The 23962-nt window shown below is 56.3% G+C and overlaps 1 protein-coding gene across 4 annotated transcripts in view; it reads right to left on the minus strand.

Annotated features, from left to right (window-relative positions):
- FANCG (FA complementation group G) overlaps positions 1-23962 on the minus strand; it is a 25158-nt gene continuing 1196 nt past the window's right edge. Inside the window, exons 2-14 of one of the 4 annotated variants that reach the window (XM_030567333.1) lie at positions 19862-19952; positions 18609-18740; positions 17593-17786; positions 16157-16310; positions 13892-14022; positions 11828-11974; positions 10812-10972; positions 10441-10507; positions 9450-9790; positions 9192-9232; positions 7962-8126; positions 7365-7497; positions 1-5480 (exon numbers count right to left, since the gene is read on the minus strand). In XM_030567333.1, the coding sequence (XP_030423193.1) occupies positions 5369-5480; positions 7365-7497; positions 7962-8126; positions 9192-9232; positions 9450-9790; positions 10441-10507; positions 10812-10972; positions 11828-11974; positions 13892-14022; positions 16157-16310; positions 17593-17786; positions 18609-18740; positions 19862-19952 (1869 nt within the window). In that variant the 3' untranslated portion in view covers positions 1-5368. The other 3 variants (XM_030567332.1, XM_030567334.1, XM_030567335.1) reach the window with 3 other exon arrangements.

Here is a 23962-nt window from a genome sequence, read left to right on the forward strand (position 1 = left end):
TCTTATCTAAAACTACTATTTATTAGATTTAAGCACACACAGACATAAGCAATAGGTTTAGAACATCCCAAATAATTACCTAAAATCTGAGATGGTATCAAGTAATCAGCAGCAGGTCAGCAATGGCCGGTCACTTCCCTGCCACTCTTATCTAGTCTTTTTGTAACTAATTTTTACAAAACACACAGCTGGTAGTGACCCCCTACTGGGCCATCACCTCTCCTACCTTCAGTCAACTACTTAACAAAACATTCCTAACAATCTGAGCTATAATAAGCTTTTATATTAAGGGCACCCAAACTCAAGGTCTCCATCCACTTATTTTCTGTCAGTCTCCAATTGTTGACTCTTTTCTCCCCCCCTCCCATTAGCAGAGCCTGCCAGCCTGCAGCTAATATTTGACCTTGCCTCCAGAAGTCCTGCTTGTCTTAACTATGTGGTGTTCTATTTTACTAATTCATGGTGGTTGAATGCAACAATATAGCTGCAATTAGCTTGATAAAATTCTGGGGTAACACACCCCTCAATTCTGCAGTACCCCCTGGCTTGAAGTGGTTTCCATTATATACAGGGTCTACAGTTTATGGCTCTCAGCAGCCCCTCTACAAAACTCGTTCCAGCACCCCGCCCTAGTGGCTGAACAGTGTAATACCGTTTAGCATTGCATTACAGTGACTGTGGCAGGAGGAGGGCCCTTCCTTTTGGGAGGAGAGGAAATGGATCAATGCCAGTGATGGGGAGACTGATCCAATGAGCGTCAGTACTGAACGGCACGTTCTGCCATGTTCACTCTCAGACCAGATCTGCACCAGGAGTGCTTTGCCAGGGTGGCTATACTGGGTTACCAGTCCAGCGGAGTACCCGAGTGCAGATGTAACAAACCCGACAAGAGTGCAGTATTGCCCCTACAACAGCACTGGCACTAGAGTCCTTTGCCAGCACAGCTCTGTTAGGCCAATCGCACCCGGACTGGTGGAGCTGTGCCAGCCAACGTGCAGTGTACACTTGCTATTCCTGCAGCTAACAAATGCTGATTCTGTCAGCCCCACCTCTGGGAAACACAGCCACTCTGCCTTTGTGACTGCAACTCCCCAAGCCGGGGCACAGGGAGCTGAGGGGGCGTCACTGACATCACCAGTAACTGAAGCCTGCCAGTGGCAGGGCAAAAAGTGACATCCAGGGACGTTACTGGCCAGTAGCAGCATGGAGAGGGTTGTGCTGATCTGCCGCCCCCACCCCTGCCATGGCAAGAGCATCCTTAATGCTCATATCTGCTGCCTTGCCAACAGAGAATTCCCCATCTGAGCCATTCATTTAGTCACAAAGCCAAAGGGCACCTCCTGGCTCTCGCCATCCTGCTGGCATCAGTCCCCCAGCCCACCCCACCCCACGGCTTCAGGCCCCTTTAGGGGGTCAGCTCCTAGCCCGCATTATGGGAGGCGCATAGCTCTGGGCACGGGCAGAAATCAACGATGATCAAGGGCTGCTGTTGCTCCCTTCCCAGGGCAGAGCAGCAGAGCCACATCATCCCAGAGCCTGAGGCCTGTCCCACCCAAAGGCAGAGACAGGCACAGGAGCTGTTGGCTTGGCTCTTGTGCGGGCACAGGATCAGCTGGAACCCAGCTCTCAGCTAACTGGATATAAACAAGCACCCAGGTCGCCAGCCACCTGCTGCAGTCTGTGCCCTGGGCAGTGGACGCTGCGCTGACGTTCCGCCATGTGGTCAGGAGAGGGCAGCAAAGTCCCTGTGTGCACACGCCAGCTCAGCGCAGTGCTTGATGCTACCACATACAGCTGGTGTGGACCCACAGCAACGCTGGCCCTGCCTCACGCTTGCGTAAAGCTAACTGGAACCTCCCCGGATCCGGCTGTTACCATCTAGCCCCAGCACAGCCCCACGCCTAATCTCATCTAACAGTGGCACAGCCCCCATTCTTTCCTCCCACTGTCCGCCTCCATCTTCGTGCAGTGCCCAGCAAGAGGTCCTGACTCTGACTGGAGCCTCTGGGTGCTAGATCCTAATGGTATCTCCCTTCAGCTCCCAGCCCTGACATGCACAGGCATCCCACAATGTCAGACCAGGGGCGTGTCCAACACATGCCACAGGCCCCACCCTGAGCAACGTCGCCATCAGTGACATGGACTTTAAAAGCTTATGTTGTGTTAACCCCCCTATAATAGCACAAAGGAGATTAATGCTTATCTCCTATTGCACCAGCCAAGCAACAGGTTAAACCTTTACCCTATGCCAAAAATGCAGGCAGGCAACCAGGGGAATGAGCCGTCCTAACAGCAGCCTGGGTGCCGTGCTGTGCCGTGCCATCTACCCACCACTGTTCTGGAACAAGTCTGCCAGGCCCTGCTTGGGTCTCTGTTAGCAGCAGTCAAATTCAGCCCCTGCTGCTCTCCAGAGCCCGTAAGGCCAGCAGGAGAAGACAGATTATTCATGCAGCCGGCTGGGGACAGGGATTGTTATGGAGCCCTCCAATAACCTATCAGCATGGGAGGGATGGGCACTGGAACAGCCTGTTTCCCTTCCCATGGTGGAACAGCCTCACCATGTTGGCAGCACGGGCAGCACTGGCCCAGCACACACCGTGCCCTAGAGACACACAGCCCTCATCGTGTCAGCACCCCATGGCCATGCTGGCTCGCCGCTGGCCTGGAGGAGCTGTTCAGCACTGCCTGAGCCCTGAGGGCTCTGCTGCAGCAGGAAGGCTCCCCAGGCAGATCCCAGCACCTGAGGGAGAGAGGAAGCATGGCCCTAGGGAGAGCAGAGCAGGCCAGAGACAGGACACCTAAGGTGGAAGTGCCTGGCCTGTGCACATGCTGCTTAGACAGATTCAGATTGGGAATAAAGTGTAAAATTTTAACAGTGACGGTAATTAACCCTGAGAGCAGTTTACCCAGGGGTGTGGCAGATGCTCTATCACTGGCCATTTACAAATCAAGTGAGGATGTTTCCCTAAAAGATTTGCTCTAGTTCAAACAGCAATTAATTAATTCATGGGAGTCTGAGGGGCTTGTGTTATACAAGAAGTCAGACCAGGTGGCCTCAGGGGTCCCTTTTGGCCCGAGAACCTATAAAAGCCCTACGCAGACAGGGACACCGTGCCCTCCCCCCAGAGACCCCCCCATCTGTGCAGGGAGAACTCCCAGCATCCTCCATTGTTCACCTTCCTACCTTAGCAAGCACCTGAGCCACCCAGCCCCTGGGGAGAGGAATGGGACTGGGGGGCCAGCCAAGCTGGGAGGGGCTCAGCGAGCCAAGTTGCAGGTTTGCAGCCCCCTGCAGAGCCGACCCAGAGCTGCCCCCTCCTAAGGCCAAACCCCAGCCTTCCCTGCAGCACCGGATGAGGCCCTGGGAACTGAGCGCCTGCCTGCTCTGCACCGTCGCTCCTTGAAGCTTACCAAGTTCTGAGCCTTGCTGATTGCCTGTGGCAGAGAGTTCCGCACACAAATTACACTTTGGGAAAAACGATTTCCTCCCACCGCCTTTCAGCTCCATTTCAGGGGTGGACTGATGGAACTCTACTGCAGTTCTCATTGATAGACAGTTGCTGTTCTATCAGTTACTCGGGGTGTCAGTTTTAGCCTTCTATAGGTTTGTTCTCTTCAGATTAATGAACTGATTCATTACTTCCCTGTCCCTCTCTGTATTCTTCTTTGGTAGAGAAGCAAAACGTTTCTAGGAGAACACTTACAGCTACTGGAGATTGTGTCTTTGCCCTTAAAAACACGAGAAATGTTACTCACTTATAAATTAGACAAGACAAAGAGTTGAAAAAACAGGGGCACAGGGACAGTACCGGGGACTAGCCCCAGAAACCTGTGTGTGTTGGGGGGGTGAATCTCCCCAATCAGTCTCACCCTATGTGCATAGAGGGAGAATATGTCCCAGAGGCACCTCAATCTAGGAGGGTCACCCGCATAGGGAGAGGGGGTGTCTCAACTCCCTCACTCTATGAAGGGTCCCCCAAAGGGCAGCCCCCGCCCCCTAGCTCTCTCCCTGGGGGTGTCACCCCATTCTTTAGAGGCTCAATCAGTGGCCCAACTGCCATTGCTTCTCACAACTGTGCCCCGGCCCATGCTTGGGGCAGACTGGCCAGCCAGACCAGCCCCCACGCTATGGTCACACACCTACCCCCTCTGCCCCCCTCACACCACAGGAGGTCATGAAGCTGCAGCCCCTGACTCTGATTGGCTAGGAGCCTATGCGCTTCCCTCCTGATTGGACAGGCTGCACACTCCCTCCCAGAGACCCCCTGACTCAAGAGACTCAGACCCTGCAGCTAGAGGCACCCTCCCCCAGCCCTGTGACTTCCCAACCCATTGAGCAGAGATCCCCTCTGCAGCTCCCCACACAGACCCTGTATGGCCAGCCCCAGGGAAAGCTCCTGCCCCACACTGGAAATCAGCCCACCAAGCACAGAGAGCCCTGCAGTTCCCAGCGCACCTGCCTTGTGATTACACATGCAGCCGATCCTCTCCTCCATGCAAAAAACTCTTCCCCTCGCCCCCTTAGAGCACCTCAGGGCAGCTAGGTCTGATCCCTGTTCTCCCCACAGCCCAGGCCCATCATGTGCTGATGCAGAGCCATACCTGAGCAGATCCCCTCCTGCCCTGGCCTGACAATCCAGCCAGCACAGCCATGGCCTCCCTGGTCCACAAGCTCCCACCTCCGTTGTGACATTCACTGAAGAGAACATGTGTACCCTGCCCTGCCCCTGCCTCTCTCCGCTGTGACATTTCTAAGCTGCCTTCACCCTGAGAACTGCTCCCTGCTGCAGCCCCTGGGTGCAGCATAGTTGGGGGAAGCTGCTGCGGCTCAGACAGAAAGGCAGTGGGGAAGCTCGGTCCCTGGAGCCAGGAACGCCCATGTTTAGTACTGGCTCCAGCGCCAGGTCAGCAGGGAACAGGGGTTAGAACTGCAGCTTGCCCTGTCTATACTAGGTGATAACGTGTTAAAACACACACCTGTGCTTCTACGGTAGGCATGGCCCAATGGATCCAGCACGCAGGCAGCCCCACTCTCCTCGGCGAGGGGACACAAAGACAGGAGGCTCATGCCATTCCTGACAGCGCTGGGGCAAGCGCCCTGCAGCACACAATGCTTCACTCTTAACGTACACAGTCCAGGCAAGGGTGAGAAGAGTGTGCATAAGCCGAACACACTGGGGCGTGGCCTACTCCCATGTCCTTTTTATTACAAAAAAATAGCTTCATTGTGCTTCAGGGCTTTGGCTAGGAAGAGTTCTTCTGCCCAAGGGCAAGTCGGAGTCCTGGGAAAGCCGTCAGAGCATAATGCTGTCCGGTTGCCCTCAGCAGGGAAGGAGATTTTAGCAGTGGGAGGGAGATGGGGATGGCTCTAAGGATCCTGGCCACTGGTCCTCAGATAGTCCTGCAGACTCCTAGCAAGAGATTCGTCGTGTGGGAGGTTCACCTGCTTTAGACATGACACCAGGTACAATGGGTAGGGCCTGAAAGAGACCATGGGACCGGTTAGGGAGCAAGCCTATTTGGGTACTGTAAGAAAGGACAGCTGTCGGGGGAGTGACAACAGCTGGGATGGCAGACACCTGTGACAGCGACTTTTGGTTTCTGAAATCTGCCCGAGGTGCTGTAATTGACCCACGGCAGCATTCCAGTCTGAGCTGCCTCCGGAGACGGGCACAGGCAGGAGAGAATTCCTAGCACCAGGTTCATCCCACACCAGTCTGTCCAAGCTCCTTGGTCCCAGGGCAGGAGCTGCTTCAGCTCAGACAGCAGCCCTGGGGCAAGGGGTAATTCTGGCCTCACCACATACTCCATCCTCTCCACCCAGGGCTGGCAACACAGGCTGCGGCTACACTAGAATAAAGGTGTTTTTAACATGCTAAAATCCTAAGGCAGACAAGGCAGCCGTCGTTTTAGCTTGTGCTAGTGGGTGGAGATGAACCACACCGGGGAACATAAGGTTCATCGCCAGCAACAGATTAGAATTACAACGTGGGCTGTTGACAGTAGCATCTTAACACCCGCTAAAAAGAGCCCTTTTCCCAGTGAAGACACAGCTGTACAGGCCATGGGGATTCCCGAGGGCGGAAGAGGGAAATAGGGTTTTTTTTTGCACAATTCATAGATTCCAAGGCCAGAAGAAACCACTATGATTTAGTCTGACCTCCTGCAGAACACAGGCCAGAGAGCTTCCCCCGATAATTCCTAGAGGAGAGCTTTTAAAGAAACATCCAATCTTGATTTAAAAAGTGTCAGTAATGGGGAATCCCCCCATCCCTTGGTAAATTGCTCCGGGAGTATGTCCCCTCACTGTTAGAAACAAGGGACAGCTTTTCAGTCCGATTGTGTCTAGCTTCAACGACCAGCCATAGGACCGTGTTAGACCTCCCTCTGCGAAACTGAAGAGCCCAGTATTACAGATTTGCTCCCCGGGTAGGTACTTATAGACTGATCCAGTCACCCCAGAGCCTTCCCCTTGTGAAGCTAAGCAGGCTGAGTTCCCCGAGTCTCACTATACGGCAGGATTTCCAACCCTTTAATCACTCACAAGGCTTTTCTCGCATCCCACTACAATTTACCAAGCTCCTTTTTGAACAGCGGGCAGAACTGGATCTGAAATCACTGGTATCCGGCTTGAAACGAACCTGGGCTCAGGGTCCCCAGCAGAGACATTACTGTGGTTTTGGCTGTCAGGCCCTACTCCCTGTTCCACAAGGAATCCCATGCCCTGCTGGACCCTCCCACCTGGGGACTGACCCTCTTTCTCACCTATGGGCTCCTTGCCAGCTCCCTCCCCTGCCCATAGACATGCCCTCCTGAAATCTGCCTGCTGACTTCAAGCCCAACAGGGCAAAAAGACATGAAAGCAGCAGGTCCCATGCTAGCCCAGAGTGGAAGTGGGTCCCATTGGGATCAGGAAGGTTTGGGGCTCTCTCCATGCTCTGCTGCAGGAAATCCACCCTGACCTGGCCCTCAAGCTCCCTTCGAGCCAGCCGGTTCCCATGTGTCAGTCCCAAGCTACTGCTCCTGTAGGCTCTCAGGGGAGGGGTCAGCTGGGCAGTAATCGAGGCCAGTGGCAAACCCTGGGATCGACGGTCCGGAGCCACCTGTGTGGGCAGCAGGTGAATGGACTGCAGGGGTCTCGCTGGGAAATGAGCGCCCCAGATGCTGTACAGTGGGCTCAGCTCTGCACCCTGTATGGGTTGGAGGACCCATGTGCAGGTGTGGCCCAGACAGGAGCTGAGGCCCAGAGCCGGGCAAGCCCTTCATGCTACACAGTGCAGAGTGCTTTGGTTACCTCAACCTGGCAGCTCTGGAGCTCGTGCCTAGGCCTAGTAATAGCCGCAGCCACCAAGCACCTTACACACCTCCCCGGTGCTTCCTGCTGTCCGTCTGCCGGGGCAGCATCCGCGTGCAACTTCTGCCAGAGAGCAGCAGCTTCCTGCCTTCGGTTCAGCTTCCATAAAGTTCGCAGCAGGTGAGAGGTGGCAGCAGGGTCACCTGCAAGACACAGAGGTGCCTCAGCCAACACCGGGTATTGTGCAGATTAGGGAGAGTCCTGTGGGGGTTTCTGAACCATCCAGGAGGCTGAGAGCCAGAAGCGGCACAGCTATGGGACAGGGAGCCTTCCCCAGCTGGGTCACTGGCCCCCAATCCCACCCCCAGGCTGACAGGCCAGCACCTTTCACCAGGACAGTTTGCCATGGAAACCAAAGGCACTCTGCTGTATTCAGCCAGGCCTGGTCTGACTGGGACAGAGGCGGCCTTGCTGAATGGCACTGCAGCTGGGAGGGAACCCAGGGGATTGTCAACCCAGTTCCAGTGGGAGAGCGTCACAATAACTTAGCAGGCTCCATGGCTTATTGGCTACTACAGAGCGGCTTAGCTTCCTGGGCCCAGAGCACCAGGAAGTCAGAGCAGGCTACAGGCTACATCTCACCCCCAGCAATACGAGCCTCTGGTACCTGGGCAAACTTGCAAACTGTGCTGGAAATTCATCAAAGCTTCTTTGTCCCGACCCAGCTCCTGGAACTGGGAGCCTCGTCCGAGGAGAGCCAGCAACCTGATCTTCTGGAGCACCTTTGCCTCTGGCAGGGCCTCTGCCATCTCCTCACTGCTATGGATGCTGGCTGGCATGGAAAGAACACCCCACACGTGGCTGTGGTGTCTGCTGGGCAGTGCTCCCCATATCCCCAGGCTGGCAGCGCTGGCCTGTGGGTATTTCCAACTCCCCCACCCCTTTGAAAGCTCTGCTGGGAGGGCAGCACTGGCTCCCAGCTGAACACGGTGCAGCAAAAAGGCTTCCAGTGTGGATCTTAACAGGCAAGAAGCTGAGGTCACAGGAAGGCCTAAGAGACTGCGCGGGGGACCTCCCTGAAGGGAAGAGGCCCAGGAGAGGCCGCAGGGCAAAGGCAGGGAAGAGTCCAAAGCAGTTTCCTGTGCAGGATCAGCTGTGACTTAACGGTGGCCAGCAGGGGGAAAACGTGGCTTGGGCTCTTGTGATTCCTCATGGTGTGTAAAGAGACTCTGCCAGGGGAGAAGCTCCCTGCTGATTTGCACCAAGGGCTCTATCGGGAATGACAAGTCTGGCGTTTGCCTGGAGAGCTCCTTGAAGATCCCTGAGAAGTGGGCTGGGCGCTCCCCCAGCCCTTCACTGAAGAGGAATGGGAGCTGAATGAACAGCAAAAGCTGCTCGTTAACCTTTGGAATGAATGTCATTAAGGGTTTCAATCAGCCTGACTGAAGATCCCTTCCCCACACAGATCCTGCAGGGATGGAGGCGCATAAGGACCAGCCACAATTATCTCATAACCGGGCTAATTCTCCAGGAAAAGCCACATAAAGATCTAACCCCAATCCATTCCCTGGAACCTGACTCTCCCCATGTCTCCTCAAGCCACAGCTGTTGAACTGTCCTTAGCGAGTGGTGTGAGAACACAGGCAAAGAGCAGAGCTGAGCTTCTCCCACCCCATCCCACCCGCCAATCTCTGTCAATGGTCCAGAGCAGATCATGGCTCAGGGCAAGGAGACAGGTGCTTTCCTGCTGGGCGTGGAGCCTTGTTTAATCCCCTTATTGCTACTGAGCGTTACCATGGCGCTTTCCACGTTCAGAGCCCCGGCCAGGCACTAGCCAGCCCCCAGGCTGGTCCCTCCCACGCAGGAACCGCAGCGGGTGGGCTGGGCTGTACCGTACCTGCGCTCACGAGCTGGACTCTCAGGAGGACATTAAGGCACCTGCAGGGGAAAGGTCAAAGTCATTTCTGTGCCACTTCCCAGTAGGTGTGGTCACATCAAAGCCATGTGTCGGCCCAGCCCAGCGTGAGAGTGCCACAGACAACACCGCTGAGCTCTATCCTGCCCCAGAGTCACTGCATGTGGGGCCCTGCACCTCCCACCCCAGGCCCCGTCTGCAAATGGCCCCATAGCTCCCCTCCATGGCAGATGGAGTCACCTGGTAAACCGTGTTATGGCTTCCTTGCTCTCCCCCAGCCTGGTCCAAGCCCAGCCCTGGTGCAGATACGCAGCCGCCCTCCACACGATGCAGCGCAGGCTCTCTCTCTGCTGGGGCGGGATGCCAGGTGAAGGGGAGCCTGCCCTACCTGGCGCCTCCCCTCCAGCACTGGAGTCCAATTCGATCCGCAGCGTCTCTGGGATCAGGTCATCTGTTCGACTGATGATCTCCTCACACACAGCTATGGCGTCCTGGTGCCTCCCAAGCTGCTCGAGGGCAGACGCAGCTTCCAGGAACACCTCCGGGATCCTGGGCAGAGCTGACCTGCCGTGCAGGGGCACCTGGGCAGCGACAGCAACAGCGTCACCCTCAGCACCCGCGGCACCACCTAGAGGACTGGCGGCACAGTGCGCCACCTGGCACTTGGGGGGGGAGACACCTCACGGAGCTCAGCAGCAGCTACTGCACAGGTCAAGCAAGGAGCAAGTGTCACAGGCTCCAATGGCCTCCAGACAGGGGCTTCCGAAGCCAGCGGAGACATGGGGCCACAGCTCTCCCATTCACACAGCCCTAGGCCAGAGCTCTCGTGCGGTGCGCGCCTCGGCCTGACCAGAAGAGGTGCTGAGTGCTCACAGCTGCAGGGCGGGCACACAGCCTCTGGGTGTCTCACAACACCCACATTTAGAGTCCAGTTTGAAAACATGAGGGCGGGGTCCATGTACTATGTGGGTGAGCTTCCCCCACATCCATTCTACACGGCCTCTCGAACCGCAGGCCAGGCCGTTAGCCTTTACTCTGCCCCCTCGTGCTCTGCGGCTCGGGATGCCCTCCAGGGAGAGGTGGGGGCTCAGTCCCTGCAGAGACTCCGGGGCAGGTAGAGGAGATGCTAGCTGGAGGGATTCAGGGAGCTTTCCTGCCGAATCCCAAGGAGTCCTAGGATGGGAATCCAGTCCCCAAACACACCATGTGGATTCCTTCCCAAGAGGCTTACCTGGTGCTGCGGCCCCTCCTGCAGCAGAGCCAGAAGATCCAGGTAATGCTCCACTGCCTCAGCCACCCTGCAACAGAGAGCAATGTGAGGAGGTACTCAGGCAGCCAGGGAGCAGCCTGGACCTTGGGGGACAGAGAAGACCCCAAGGAGAGCAGCAGCCAGCAGGCCCAGGACTGACAAGTGCCAGCAGAGCTGCGCAGGCAGCCTCCTGCTCGACTCCAGCCAGTGGTACTGGTCCCCGCGTGGATGGCGGAGCCTGCAGAGGGGTAACTGCTGCTCTGTCACCACCAGACCCAAAGGTGATGCTGAAACAGGGGTTTACCTGGGCACTGAGAGAAGGGAGGGTCCCAGGTGAGCAGGGAGTGCTTTACCTGCCAGCCTGGAGGCATCGCTGCGCCAGCAGGTACTTCACTTCCGATGGGTGGCTGCGGCTGAACAGGGATGCCAGGGCCGGGGTGTGAACAAGGAGCTCCGTTCGGATTAGAAAGCAAGGATCGATGGAGACAGTCTCCTGAGCAGGGGTTTCCAGAGCCTGCGGGGGGGAGAAGAGCGAGCACATGGTAGATCCCTGCTGGCATTCCTAGGGAGCTGCAGTCAGTTCACCTACAGACATTCCGGTCCAGCCAGTCTATATCGCGCACTGCTCCGGCACCATCCCTTAGAGGGCCTCTCACAACCTCCCACTGCTGAAACACAGCCATCTCTGGGGTGGAGAACAGAGGCAAGCGCCTCAGTGTGGAGAGGACACAGGCAAACTCCTGCGTTGGGGGATCTCTAATGGCCACTCAGAGCAGAGAGAATTAAAGATTAGCGCTCCCAGAGCAGCCTGGGACAGTTCCCCCTTGGAAGAGCAGTTGGCCTGGTAAGCCCTGTCCGGTGTTGTCAGGAGCTCAGGAAATCTGTCTTCAGTCCCACATTTGCACTTCATTACAAACCAGGAGCTGGAAAATTATCTGTCTACTACATGTCCAGTGAGACGCCCACGCTACATATGTCCCCCTTCATCACCACACGCCTGCCACTGAAAGCAGTGCTCACTGGGCACTGACCTGCCGCCTCCTAGTTAATACACCTTGCTCCTGTTGCTGGTCAAACAGCCCAACCCCTGATTACCCACCACTGGCCAGCGTCCACCTGCTGAGCAGGGTGCAGCAGGCAGCGGGGCTCTAACATTTCTAACCTGGGTGCTAGAGGCCCAGCATGCCTGAGGTCGTGCCAGCAGCAGCCACCACTGGGCTCTGAGTGGCCAGGCCGACCCCGCCCTGCCGCAGGGGTAGAGTCCATGTTCGAGGTGCGGGATGCAGGAGGCTCTGTACAGGCACAGCTGGATCAGAGACATCAGTGCAGCCACTTGGCTTGTGATGCTTCACCTTGGGAACAGACAAACCTTGTACAGCAGAGCCAGGGCCTCCAACTCTGCGTCCGTCTCCCCCAGCTGGCGGTACACCAGCGCCGCCTGGGACAGGGCAGAGAGGCACTGGAAATCCACCTGCAACGCCCGCTTCAAGTGCTGAAGAGCCGTCTGAGGCTTGCCCTGGGGGTGGGAGAGAATCACACACAGCAGAATCAGTCACTGCTGATATGGCTGGAATATCACCTGGAAAAACACATTCCAGGGAACCTGATCGCTGCCTGAGCAGGTCACCCTGCCCCCAAAGACCAGGGGAGCGGAATCAGAGAGGCCCAGAGCAGCCACCAAGCTGGCATGGAGCGGTGGGGGAGGGTCTCAATGTTGGCTAACCTGCACCCCTCCCACTTCCTAGCTGCAGTCACCTCCTGGGGCTGGAAACCCAAGCCCAACCATCTGGCATTCTAGTTTCTAGACCACATGCCTGGTCTGGCAACGCTCCCTCACATCCATGTCACTCCCTTTGTTGCACACCCCTCTGCAGATTTGGACATGTCCCAGTGGTGTCAGCCAGGGCAGATGGCACGGTGGGGACCCAGTTCTTGCACCCACCAAGAACAGCGATGGCTCTCTGGGATGGATTTGGGGCAGTAAGCACCAAACTCTCCAAAGTCACATCTCATCTCCTCTACTCTGCCCTCACCTCCAGTCCCACTGCTGCCCCTGGGCTCAGCACCCACAGACAACACTGGTGCTCAGCACTTTTCAGGGTCAGGGTCTTCGTAAGCTTCCACACTGCCCTATGGGAGTGGGCCTCCCTCCCTGTCACACTGTGACCCTCCCCACCCTCTGTTTTCAAACCCCTTTGCTGCACAGCCTCAGCCCTGGGTTCACAATCTCCCGCTCAGTGACAAGCAGCCCACCCCAGGCAGCTCTCCCAGGGCAGAAAGAACCAGAACAGGTTTGTCCTTCGAAGTGAGAGACCCATGGGGCAGGGACCCGATTCTGCAGTGATGAGGGCCAGGAAAGCACCCAAGACTCAGTCACTTTGAGCCATTCTGCTTGTCAGTCCGTCTCCTGTCAGTCACTCTGGGAATCAGAAGGAAACCAGCTCCTCTGCCCAGCAAGCCCCAGGTCACGCTTCCTGCCGTGTCAGTACAGGATCCATCCTCCACAGAAACCACTACTGGATTTCCCTCTGGGGCACTGGGATCAGAGACCAGGGAATGGATTCGGACCTGAGAGCCAGAAAACCCCTGCTGGATCCGCCAGTCCTTCTCCTGGGCACCAACGCAGATTGCTCCTCGCTGGTGTCTGGGTCAGTGCCCCCGAGCAGACCCCACCATACAGACAGCACCGGAGGAGGGGGGTTCAGCACAATCCCCAATGGGCTCCTACCAGTCATATGTTACCAGGGTAACTGCACCTCTGAGCATCCTTCTTGGGTCTCAGGCCTGGCAACTGACGCCTCCCCCGTTTTATCTGTTTCATGTTCCTTTGATCCCTCTGTGCCCAGCACTGGCAGAACAGCCGGGCCCCTGGGACCTAGAAGCAGGCCAATGTCCTCTAATCGCTTCCTCTAATGTTTCTTTAGATGTTGCTTATCAAGATCCATTATGTTGCTTCCTTGCTTGTTTTTCCAACAGCACACTATAAACTTAGATCAATACATACCGGCAGCTCCAGCCTACAGTTTCTCCAGTGACTCCAGCCCAATGAGCAGGTCACTCACAGCTCCCTCTTCCCAACCGGTACTCTGCCCCTCCTCTTCCACTGGGATGGCTCCCTCTGTGCCAGGCCCTTGCAGGGCACCAGTGCTCACCTCTCATCGAGCTGGGCTTGTGCTCACACCCCTGCCACTGGGCAGGGGGTATTCAGGAGGCAGCAAACACTGGCTGGTGCAGCCAGTCTTCTTGTGGGAAACTAAGGCAGCAGCTTCCCAAGGAGGCTGGGGGCGCTGCACCCCCGTCCAGTGCAGCACACGTATACAGAACAGACGTGCACCCAATCTCCTCCTACGCCGGCTCTGCTCGGGGCAATGGAGGCACTGGCCCTTGGACCGTCCCTGCCCCCGCTAGAGGGAGACAGGTCCCAGCTTGTTACCATTTGCTGAGTGCAGCAGCCGATGGAGGTGTAGATCTGGGCCAGGACCCTCTTGGAGCAGAACCCAGATGTGGCTGCCTGGAGCAGGGAGAGAGCTGTGGGGAGATTTCCAGCCTCCAGGCCCTGCAAACCTGAAACACACACGCACAAAACATTAACTCTACTCCATCTCCTTCGCCCCCATAGGCTCTGCCTTTCACGCTATCCCGTGGGCCTGGAACGGCACCATGACCAGCACTCCCTGCACCCACTCCCATCTGGTCCCACGCAGCATTCCCGCTTCAACGACCCTCCCCACTCAGTGCATGTCTCACACCACGTTATAACTGTCTGCGCCATACCCTGCCATTGCCATGGGACTGCGATCTCCCGACCCTGGCAGCACACTGCGCAGCACCACGCATGTGCTATGGGAACATCACTGCCGTTGCAACGAGGATTGCCAAGTGCTAGCCAGGCTGGGAAGGGGCGTGCCAATCCCAGAAGGATTCATATTCCCCTACAGAGCCTTAGCCGGGAGCAGGCAGGCAGGGTCAGACAGGGCCATGCTGGGGCTCGGGGTGAGGGCTGAAGCCTGCAGCTTAGTGGGATCATTCTGACCTTGGTCTCCAGACCTGCCCCCTTCTCAGTTACTGACTGAAAAGCTCCACTTGCGTCTGGACCACTGGCTGGGAACACGCCTTGGGCCAGTCATTTATTGTGATCTTTTTACGCATTCAACCCCTCACACGCTAGGCATCCCTCCTGCCTGGGCACTACCCCACCTGCCTGAAACTGCCTCCCAATTACCATCTGTCCCACATCCTCCCTCTCTTCTCGAGGGCACAGCAATCTGGGACTTCTCCAGCTATAATGCTAACCCCTGGGCAGTGCTGGGATTCTGGCCGGAGCTCCACAAAGAATGGCCTCAGCTGGGAGTCTGGCATGTTTTATATACCGCCACATGTGACAGTGTTGACTACCTCCCTCGCTAGCTATCTGAAGCCTCCCTCCTGACTCTTTCAGGTACCAGGTGGAACTCCGCCCTTGGGCCCAGTACACTTACCTAGGACTTGGAATACACCAAGGCAAAGCCATCTGCATCCCCCTCTACACCAGGGTTAGGCGGGGAAGGCTTGCCCTCTGTCTGCATACAGAAGTGCAGCCAGTGGAGAGGACAGGCCCCAACCTTAAAATAAGCTGGCTGCTTAGCGTGGAACGTGGCATGCTGGGACATGTAGTTCTCCCTACCTGTTTAACACACAGAGGCACTGCCATCAATTGGCTGCCCCAGGGTGAGCAGTGGGAAGGAAACCCTCTGCCCCAGGGTGAGCAGTGGGAAGGAAACCCTCTGAGCAGTGCTGGACATGGCTCCAATCACACTGCAGTGAAACTTAACCAAGAAGTTGCAAAGCTGGCTCCCAGGTGCACTGTAACCCATTCTGAACTCACAGTGAGCCCCCTGCTAGCCTTCAGCCTGATATGGGGCCCTTTCTCATCCCCGGCACAGCTGAAGAATGGGGCAGGCATATGGGGAGGCCCTGTGACGCTGCAGGGCAGAGTTGAGCCAGGGAACAGGTCAGGGAGACGGGGAGCCCTGTGACATTGCAGGGCAGGGCTGAGCCGGGATGCCCTACGACGTTGCACGGCAGTGCTGAGCCAGGGAGTGGGTCACAGGGGGAGACATGGAGCCCCGTGACGCTGCAGGGCAGAGCTGAGCGAGGTAGTGAGTCACTGGGAAAGACGGGGGGCCCCAGGACATTGCAGGCCAGGCCTGAACCGGGGAACGGGTTTCTGAGAGCCTTGTGACACTGCAGGGCAGGACTGAGTCAGGAACTGACGTAGGGAATTTACATGCACATCGGAGAAGATATTGGCTTTTATAGACTCTCCCCAGGTTACGCAAACCTGACTTACGCAAACTCACACTTGCAAAAAAAGTTCCATTAGTGTTTTGGTGTTTGTTTTTGGCATAACTGTCGTGTATACATCCCTGACTTAACGCAAGGTGTTCCGGAACGCAATGCCTTGTGTAAGTTGGGGAGCGTCTGCATTCTGCAATTCTAAATCAAAGAAGAACATGAAGAGCAGGAAACAGGTTTCCTTCAGGAGCACGGCTGGTTGCTCAGCTCCTGCTCCCATCCCAGGGAAGGGAACTCCAGCTGGTGATGGCACAGTGCTGGCAGACTCGGATGGCAGTAGGGCCAGGAGGGAGGGTGGCTGGCACTGCAAGGGGAGAAGCAGCAGCACCCCCCCTGGGGCTGGAGAAGGCACCTCTAACCATACCTTGGAGGAAGGCAGCCGAGGTCCACAGTATCTCTTTCAAGTCCTTGGTGCTCTGCACCACGAGGGGCGACGTGTCTCCCTCAACAGGCACACTCCATGCCTTGAGAAGTGCAAGGAGCTCATTCTCACCCCCATGGGCAGAAGGCAGAGGGTCCTGCGAAAGGCACGGGGGGAGAACATCAGCGGGTTACTCAGCACTGGAGGCACCAATCCCAGGGACCAGAGACAGAGCAGGTCTGGGGGCTGTATTGCGCCTCTTGAGCCTTTAGACTGTGAGCTCCATGTGCCCGGACCATGCCCCACCGCATCCTCCCTCTGGACCCTTTCCTGCAGCGAGCTGCACACTCGCTCTGGCAGCAGCAGGCTTCTTCCCACATACTGCTGCACTAGATCAGACCATTAGTCTGGTATCCGGTCTCCCTGCCCTGGATGAGTTCAGTGCACTTTCCAGGGCTGCCCCTAGCACACCAGCATGCATGGGCAACCCATCTGCAAAGAGAATCCCAGAGGAGAGATCCTTCGTTCCACGAGCTTGTGTGCGCGAGATACCCAGACTCCCCAGCTCAGCCCTATCGATACAGCCTCTCTGCTGGTACAAAAGCCCTCGCCGCCTTTCCAGTCAGCAGAAGACAGTTACCTCTGAATCACAGTCAGCAACTCACTCGCTACAGAAACTGCAGGTCTGCTTACGGACTTCCCTGCCAGGGATCTCACTGCATTGGGCATTAAGGGCCCACAGCAAAAGAGGACTGTTTGAGAGTCATTCAGTGCACTTTGGGTGTTAGGAGAAAGTTCTAGTACCAGCGAGCGAATTATTCATGCTGAACAGCGAGTGCATGGATGGGCTCAAATCTTCTGTTGACACAGCACTTTATGCTGAATGGTTTTATGACAAATATTCATACCAACTTGGCCCCCTCTCACAGATCTGTGGGCATTTATTTAGGCCTGCATAGATATTGCTCTAGCGTATGCTACAGCCATTCAGAACTCACTGTAACAGCAGGAAATCAAACTCAGATCCTCTTGGTCTAAAGATAGATCCCTAGCACACAAATTAGTTGTGCACGGGTTCTGCTCTCAACATGCAGGTCCGAGACTGTCCCAGACAGGGTGGAATACACACCTGGCCAGCTCATAGGCATGACGTGGGTAACGAGATTCATGCTCCTCGGTGCAAAGTGATACCTGCAAGGGGCAGAATGGAATCTTTCCCCTCCAGTATAGGCAGCATCACATTAGTGCTCAGGTGCTATACAGGGGCTGGGATTTAAGCTTTCTGCTAAAGCATCAGGTAGTGGCCACTACCTGACTCAGGATATGAGATGACAGAGACCCATGGCACAGTGCAGTACAGCAAATCTCCCATACGCCAGCCAGCGGCTCGGTCCCTGCCCCAGCACTGATCCACCGGGGGAGAGGCCCCGAGGCGTTACCTTGGTGTCACTCAGGAGCCGGAAGAGACCAGTGACGCTCCCCAGGCAGTTTGCTGCCAGCCATACCGCCCCCTGCAGAGCACCTAGTCGATGCAGAGGTGCACACAGCTCTTCCGTGGTCACATCCTGCAGCACTTTCTGCCAGAGCTCCTCAGTGCTGAGATCCTGCCCAGACACCCCGCAAGCCTCCAGCACTAGGAGAGGAAAACAGCCAGAGGACAATGGGTCAGTCTGCTCAGCGACTGATCCTGTTCCAGCAGCCTGACAGAGCCTTAGCAAAAGAGATGCCCTGCCTCAGGAAGGGACTAGACATGGCCTGGAGCAGTGCAAGCGCCATTAACTCTAGGAACAACACAGAAGAGCTTTCTACCTGCTACGGTCCAGAGGAAGAGCACCCCAAAAGGGGAGAGTGGAACAAGGGGTCTCCCACGCAGGCACTGAGGAGTGATGAGTGCTCACATTATCAACATTCGTTTGTATCCCAGCCCCCGAGTCAAAGCCACAACATTAGCTTTGCCGACTCGCTCCCCTCAGGCTCCCTTCTTATGACCCTTTGACCGCACTCCTGTCCCTGTTCTTTTATTAGTTGTCCCCCGGAATCACTTGGGCTCTGAGAGGAAAAAAAAAAAAAAAAAAAAAGACTCCTGCTAAACACTCATGTCTGCCAAGAGGGAACACACTTGAACACTATTGGAGTCTCCCTCCCTGAATTTCAGCCCATTTCTCTTAGGCATCCTCAATCTCAAATCCCCGTAAGTAAGTTAGTAACACTTCCGTTTGCACTATGCTGCTCTCTCCGGCTCTTTGGGCTTTTTTAAGCTTTTCTGATTCCCTTTTAAACCCCAAGTCTCCAGATTCCAGCACACGCAGAACATCGCAGCTGCCACCTTCATTCAACCCTAGCCTCAGACAGCTGCCAATGCCATTCATATGAGAGCGCAGAGAAATCACCCCCCAGCCTTGCTCCAGCCAGCCTAGTGACCTTGCCTCTCAGACACATGGGACGTTTTCCTTACCCCTAATGAGCCCATGGTTGATTCTTTCTGCTTCTCCCTCGACGAGGCCATCCGACTCACTAACAGCAAAGAGCAGGGAGTTGTAGAGAACAGTAAGCTCCAGAGAAAGGCTGGGGAGAGCAGCCGGCAGCCCTGCAGTTAGAGACCAATGCAACAAGAGGCTAGCTGGATGCCCAAAGGGTGTATCAAACCGCAATCCCTATTGAAGATTTCATCAGGCTGCCCTGCACCAGCAATTGATAGTTCCTGCTCTAGTCCTCAATACACTGCCTCAGCCCTAGAATCACATAGAAGAGAACAGCATCAGGCAGGTATAAGAGCGTAGGTTACCTCCAGAATCTGGAAGTGTCAGGCTGTCTGCCTATGCCTCTGTTTTCTTCCAACTGGTTAGGTATTCCATGGTTTTAGTCCTCAGGGACAAAAAATTAGAGTCTTTTCACCCATTCTAGCAGAGAATCAGCAGACACTTGGCCTCCGGGGTGTGAGTCGAGGTTTCCATGCGCTCTCTTTAGTGGTGCAGTCGGGGGACACCAACCCTGGGACAGCAGTGGGACTTGTTCCCAAGAGTGACCTGCCCAGCTCTCTGCCAGAACCACTTGCTCCTTCACAGACTATCAGGGTTGGAAGGGACCTCAGGAGGTATCTAATCCAATCCCCCTGCTCAAAGCAGGACCAATTCCCAATTAAATCATCCCAGCCAGGGCTTTGTCAAGCCTGACCTTAAAAACCTCTAAGGAAGGAGATTCCACCACCTCCCTGGGTAACCCATTCCAGTGCTTCACCACCCTCCTAGTGAAATAGTGTTTCCTAATATCCAACCTAAACCTCCCGCACTGCAACTTGAGACCATTGCTCCTTGTTCTGTCATCTGCCACCACTGAGAACAGCCGAGCTCCACCCTCTTCGGACCCCCCGTCACGTAGCCGAGGGCTGCTATCAAATCCCCCCGCACTCCCCGTTCCCTAACACCCACACTCCCTGCAGGAAATCTGCCTCCTCAGTCACCTGCTGCACCCCCAGGCCGCTCCCTGGAGCCGAGCCACCGGCCGTCCCCTGCGCCTCCTTCCAGCTCCGCGGCCAGGCGGGCGAGGCTGCCGGGACCCCAGGCCAGGGGTCCCCCCCGGTGGGTCTCCGGGGAAGGGCCGGAGCTGGGGTCGGGGTCGGTGCCGGCCCGGCTGCGGGGGCGGGGCGGGGGGGGGGGCTGAGCCGCACCCAGCGGCGCTGCCCCGAGGCCGGGCCCGGCCCGCTCCTACCTTGGATCTTGCGCAGCAGCGAGTCGAAGGCGAGTCGGCAGCGCCGCGCCGCCTGCTGCGCCGCGCGGCCCGGGCCCGAGGAGCGGCCGGCCTGCAAGGAGGGAAGCCGCGGTCAGGGGGTCCCGCCGGCGGGTCAGGGGGTCCCGCCCCGGCCCGCGCCGCCGCCCCCGCCCGGCCCGGCCCGGCCCCGCCCCTACCCGCCAGCCCCGGGCCAGCCCGTCGTTCTCCTCCGTCCACGCGCGCAGGCAGCCGGCCCCCGCCGGGGCCTCGCGCCGGGCCCGCTTCGAGCCGCGGGGCCGGAGCCGCTGCGCCATCTCCCGCTCGGCCACGCCCCCTCGCCGCTGATTGGCCCCCGGCCTCCGGGCCGGAAGTGCCGGTTGCTAAGGGAGCGGCGAAGCGGAAGGTTGGACGTGGCTCTTGCGTCCCAGACGTGGGGAGCGCGAGGCGCGCACGCGCTGGGCGCGGGCTCGGGGTACGGTGGCCGAGGAGAGCCCAATCTCTTTCCTGGCTGCTGCTGGAGCAGCGATAAGGCTGCCCTGGGCTCTGCCCCCGCGGCCGGGGGTGCAGCACCGAGAGTCCCCGGTAGGGGGCGCTGCAGGTGCATCCCCCGGCCCCAGCTGCTGAAGCTGCCCCTAGAGAAACCTCCCTTGGCTGCGAAGTACCTGCCTCTGCCCCGGGGGGCTGGTACCCGGCTGAAGTGCCATGAACTGGTGCCAGGAGCCCCGGGGGTGCGAGGGCTGGCACACGGCGCTCACCCTGCCCCACTCTGTACCCATGTCCTGCTCACTGGCTCCCTTTGCAGAGCTGCCCCCCACGCCCCCTCCAATGCCGTACAGCCACACACACACGCCCGCTTGCCCTTCTGCACTGGCTACACCCCATCTACTGCCAGGTTGCTGCCTCTACTCCCCGCCCCACACAAGTACAAAGTGGCCCAAGCTCACCTCCATTTTGGATCTCACACTTTATTTGGAAGGATCAGTTTTGCTGCAGCACAGAACCAGACCAATTGCAGGAGCCTCCTGCCACCTGCTAACATGCTCAGGTTTAATCTTTCACCTTCCATTTTCCCTAAAAGGAGATTAACAGACAATAGCCTAGAAATGGGAGTAACCTGGAACTGGGCTCAGAGACCACGCACAAGTTACCCTACTTGGATTTAGTTAGGAGAAGCAACATCCAAACTCACAAAGCAAATCTTCCCCACCACCTAGCAATTATATAATTAAACAAAACCATTAATTAGTTTCTAGCTCCTTCAATGAGGAGCTCAATGCATTTTACAGACAACCCAGCCTTGCAATACCCCATTAAGGTAGGTCAGTATTATCGTAATTTTAGGCAAACAGACACAAGAAGCGAAACAATTTGCCCAAGATCACAGCAAGTCAGTTGCAGACTTGAAAAGAGAACACAAACTTCCTGTTTCCCGCTCGTCTGTTTAGAGCACTCACCAACTCTGTCTCAATGACTGGAGTGGTCCAGAGGTGATGCTTTTAGATGAATGACAGCTGCCAAATTGCCCCTCCTGTGTCTTTGTTATAAATCTCTACTCACTGGCAGAGACTCCAGAGCCACTTCCACCGTGTAGGCTGAGTTGCTCCAGGTGAAAGAAAAGTGACAATCAGATCCACAGAGATACATATTAGTGCCCAGCATCCTTAGAGCACTCTGCTCCCGCCCACTCATAAATGGCTGTTTCCCCCATTTTCCAGACTGGGTCCCTGAGGCACAACAAGGTGAAGCAACTTGCCCAAAGCCATATGGTCAGTCAGTGGCAGTCACATCTCCTGAATCCCAGCTGTAGGTGCTGTCTGCTGGACCACACAACCTCCCCTCGGGGCAATGGAGTGCAATACCCAGCAACCTACTGAGAGAGTGTTGGCACCCTTAAGGGAGGTGAATGGTTTAAAACATTTAAAGGGAGGATAAACAGAAATAGGATGAATGGGAGCAAAAGGAAACAGGCTTAACTGTAGACCGGTGCTGACAGCTGACATATGACACTGTGGAATAAACCAAACAGGATCAAGGCCTTGAGAACACAGTCTGTGACCAGCTCCCACCTCTTGAGGAGGTTTGATAGAGATTTCCCACCCAGGCTTAAGAAATTAGACCCAATCTCACAAATGTATCTATGGCTCTCCCATGCCAAAGCTCTGCACACATTGCACTCGTCCAACCCTTGGGTGGAGTGTGCACAGCCAGAAATAAGTTTTACACCTGCACAGACAGACGGGCACCACCAGATCCATTTCTAGGTACTGGCCCTGATCTACGGGGTCCATGAGAGGCTAAGCCTGCATCCCATGGATCGTATCTCTGCACACTGCCCTAGTAGACAGTGTGGAGGGACAAGTTTGAGGAGCAGATGATGGATGATACTCCTGGCCCCACGTCCCAACCTACTAAAATCCCCATTTAGGAAAATCGGGGGGGGTGGGTGTCTATGGAATTAGATTTCTATTTTATTGACTGGGAAACTGAGGCAGGGTGATTTGCCCAAGGTCACACATTCTGTGGCAGATCTGGATTCAGAAATCAGGAGTTCCAGCTCCCAGGCCTGGGCCCAAATTCACTAGACCACCCTGTAGCTACAAGAACAAGGGGATTTAAACATTTTAAAGATACAAGATTCAAAATCAACCTTGAGCTGGAAGGGGACAGCATGAGTTAAATGGGGGCTGGGGGGTGGTAGAGTTTTGTGCTTTTCATGGAGCTAGGACTCCTGGGCTGTGTTCCTGCTTGCCCACAAACTCATTGCGTGACAATAGGCACACCACAGCCACAAGCACCTCAGGGTCCTCATCTGTAAAACAGGGATAATCCAGAGCTGACTGAGGGGAAGGCTGGAGGCCGTTAGCTGCTAAGCGCACAGGGATCTCCAGTGACATGCACCAAAGTGCTGAGCAGTGCAGTGAATGCTACTGAGAAAAGGGAGGTCGTCTGACATTTGGGAGAAGGGGAAAGCAAAGTCCAGAACAGGGATGTTGTGGGACAGCAATACAGCTTTAAAGACTGCAGAGAGTTGGACTGCAAGGTTGTTCAGACTAGTGGCTACGGACTAGGCGGCACGGCTGGGCACCCCAGCATGCAGGTGATACGGTGGGGGTTACTCCCAAGCTTCTGTAATGCGAGTTGCCTGGAGCTCTAATGCCACCTGCCCCCATTCCTGTCACATGCCCATGGGGCAATCCCTGCGATCTGGCCAGCAGGATTCAATAGGGTCTGCACTAGCAGCTACAGCAGAGAACCATCCTGTAACAGGTGACCCCATCTAACCAACCCACTCAGCTACTACTCCAGGGAGGGCAAACACAGGGCCCCCAGGATTACAGCTGAGTACTAAACCCACCCACCCACAAGACACGCCCCCTTCGGACCAGCTGGGCGCTTCGGTGCGAACAGCAGCAGTTCAGAAGACAGGATAACTTTGGGGGCCACAAAAGGACCCAGAGGCAGGGCCCAGAACTGCTCTAGCCACAGCACAGTGAATTGAAGTCAGACACGTACAGCTCTGGTTCAAAGCCAGAAAGAGACGGGGCTCAATGACCCTGGCAAAGAGCTCTCAGCTCCTTTTGCCCTGGAGAGCTGCTTTACCCAGCACAGATCACTTCACCCACCCCAGCGGGGGGAGAGAGCAGGGTTTAATAGCACCAAGTAGTATCACAATGGCTTAGGGCAGGAAGTGAAGACAACCATAACTGCAGGGGGACTTTAGGGAGGCAGAACGGAATTTAGCCAGGCCCCATGGTTAACCCCTGTGGAGAAGGGATAAAATCTCATGATCATAAATAGTAGGCGTGAGGTTGGGACAGCTCCTTTGAGACGTCACCCAGAGCAGCACAACACCCTTGGCTGGAGCACCCAGGTCAGTACTGCAAAAAGCACCATGCTCTGAATCATCATCACCTCCAGCAGTTGGGGTTTTCTTACAGATCTTCCAGCCACGCGGCCAGGCCCGACCCTGACGAGCTTGAGATGTGGCCCAACCTCAACCCCAGGTGGTGCCCCAGCGTTTCTGCAGGCGCTAAGCTATCAATCCTGCCGGGGCGTTATCTGCTCCCAAAAGCTTTTGAGCACCGGTCTTCGGCCACCTGC

This window comes from Gopherus evgoodei, chromosome 6, assembly GCF_007399415.2.
Source record: "Gopherus evgoodei ecotype Sinaloan lineage chromosome 6, rGopEvg1_v1.p, whole genome shotgun sequence".
NCBI lineage: Eukaryota > Metazoa > Chordata > Testudines > Testudinidae > Gopherus > Gopherus evgoodei.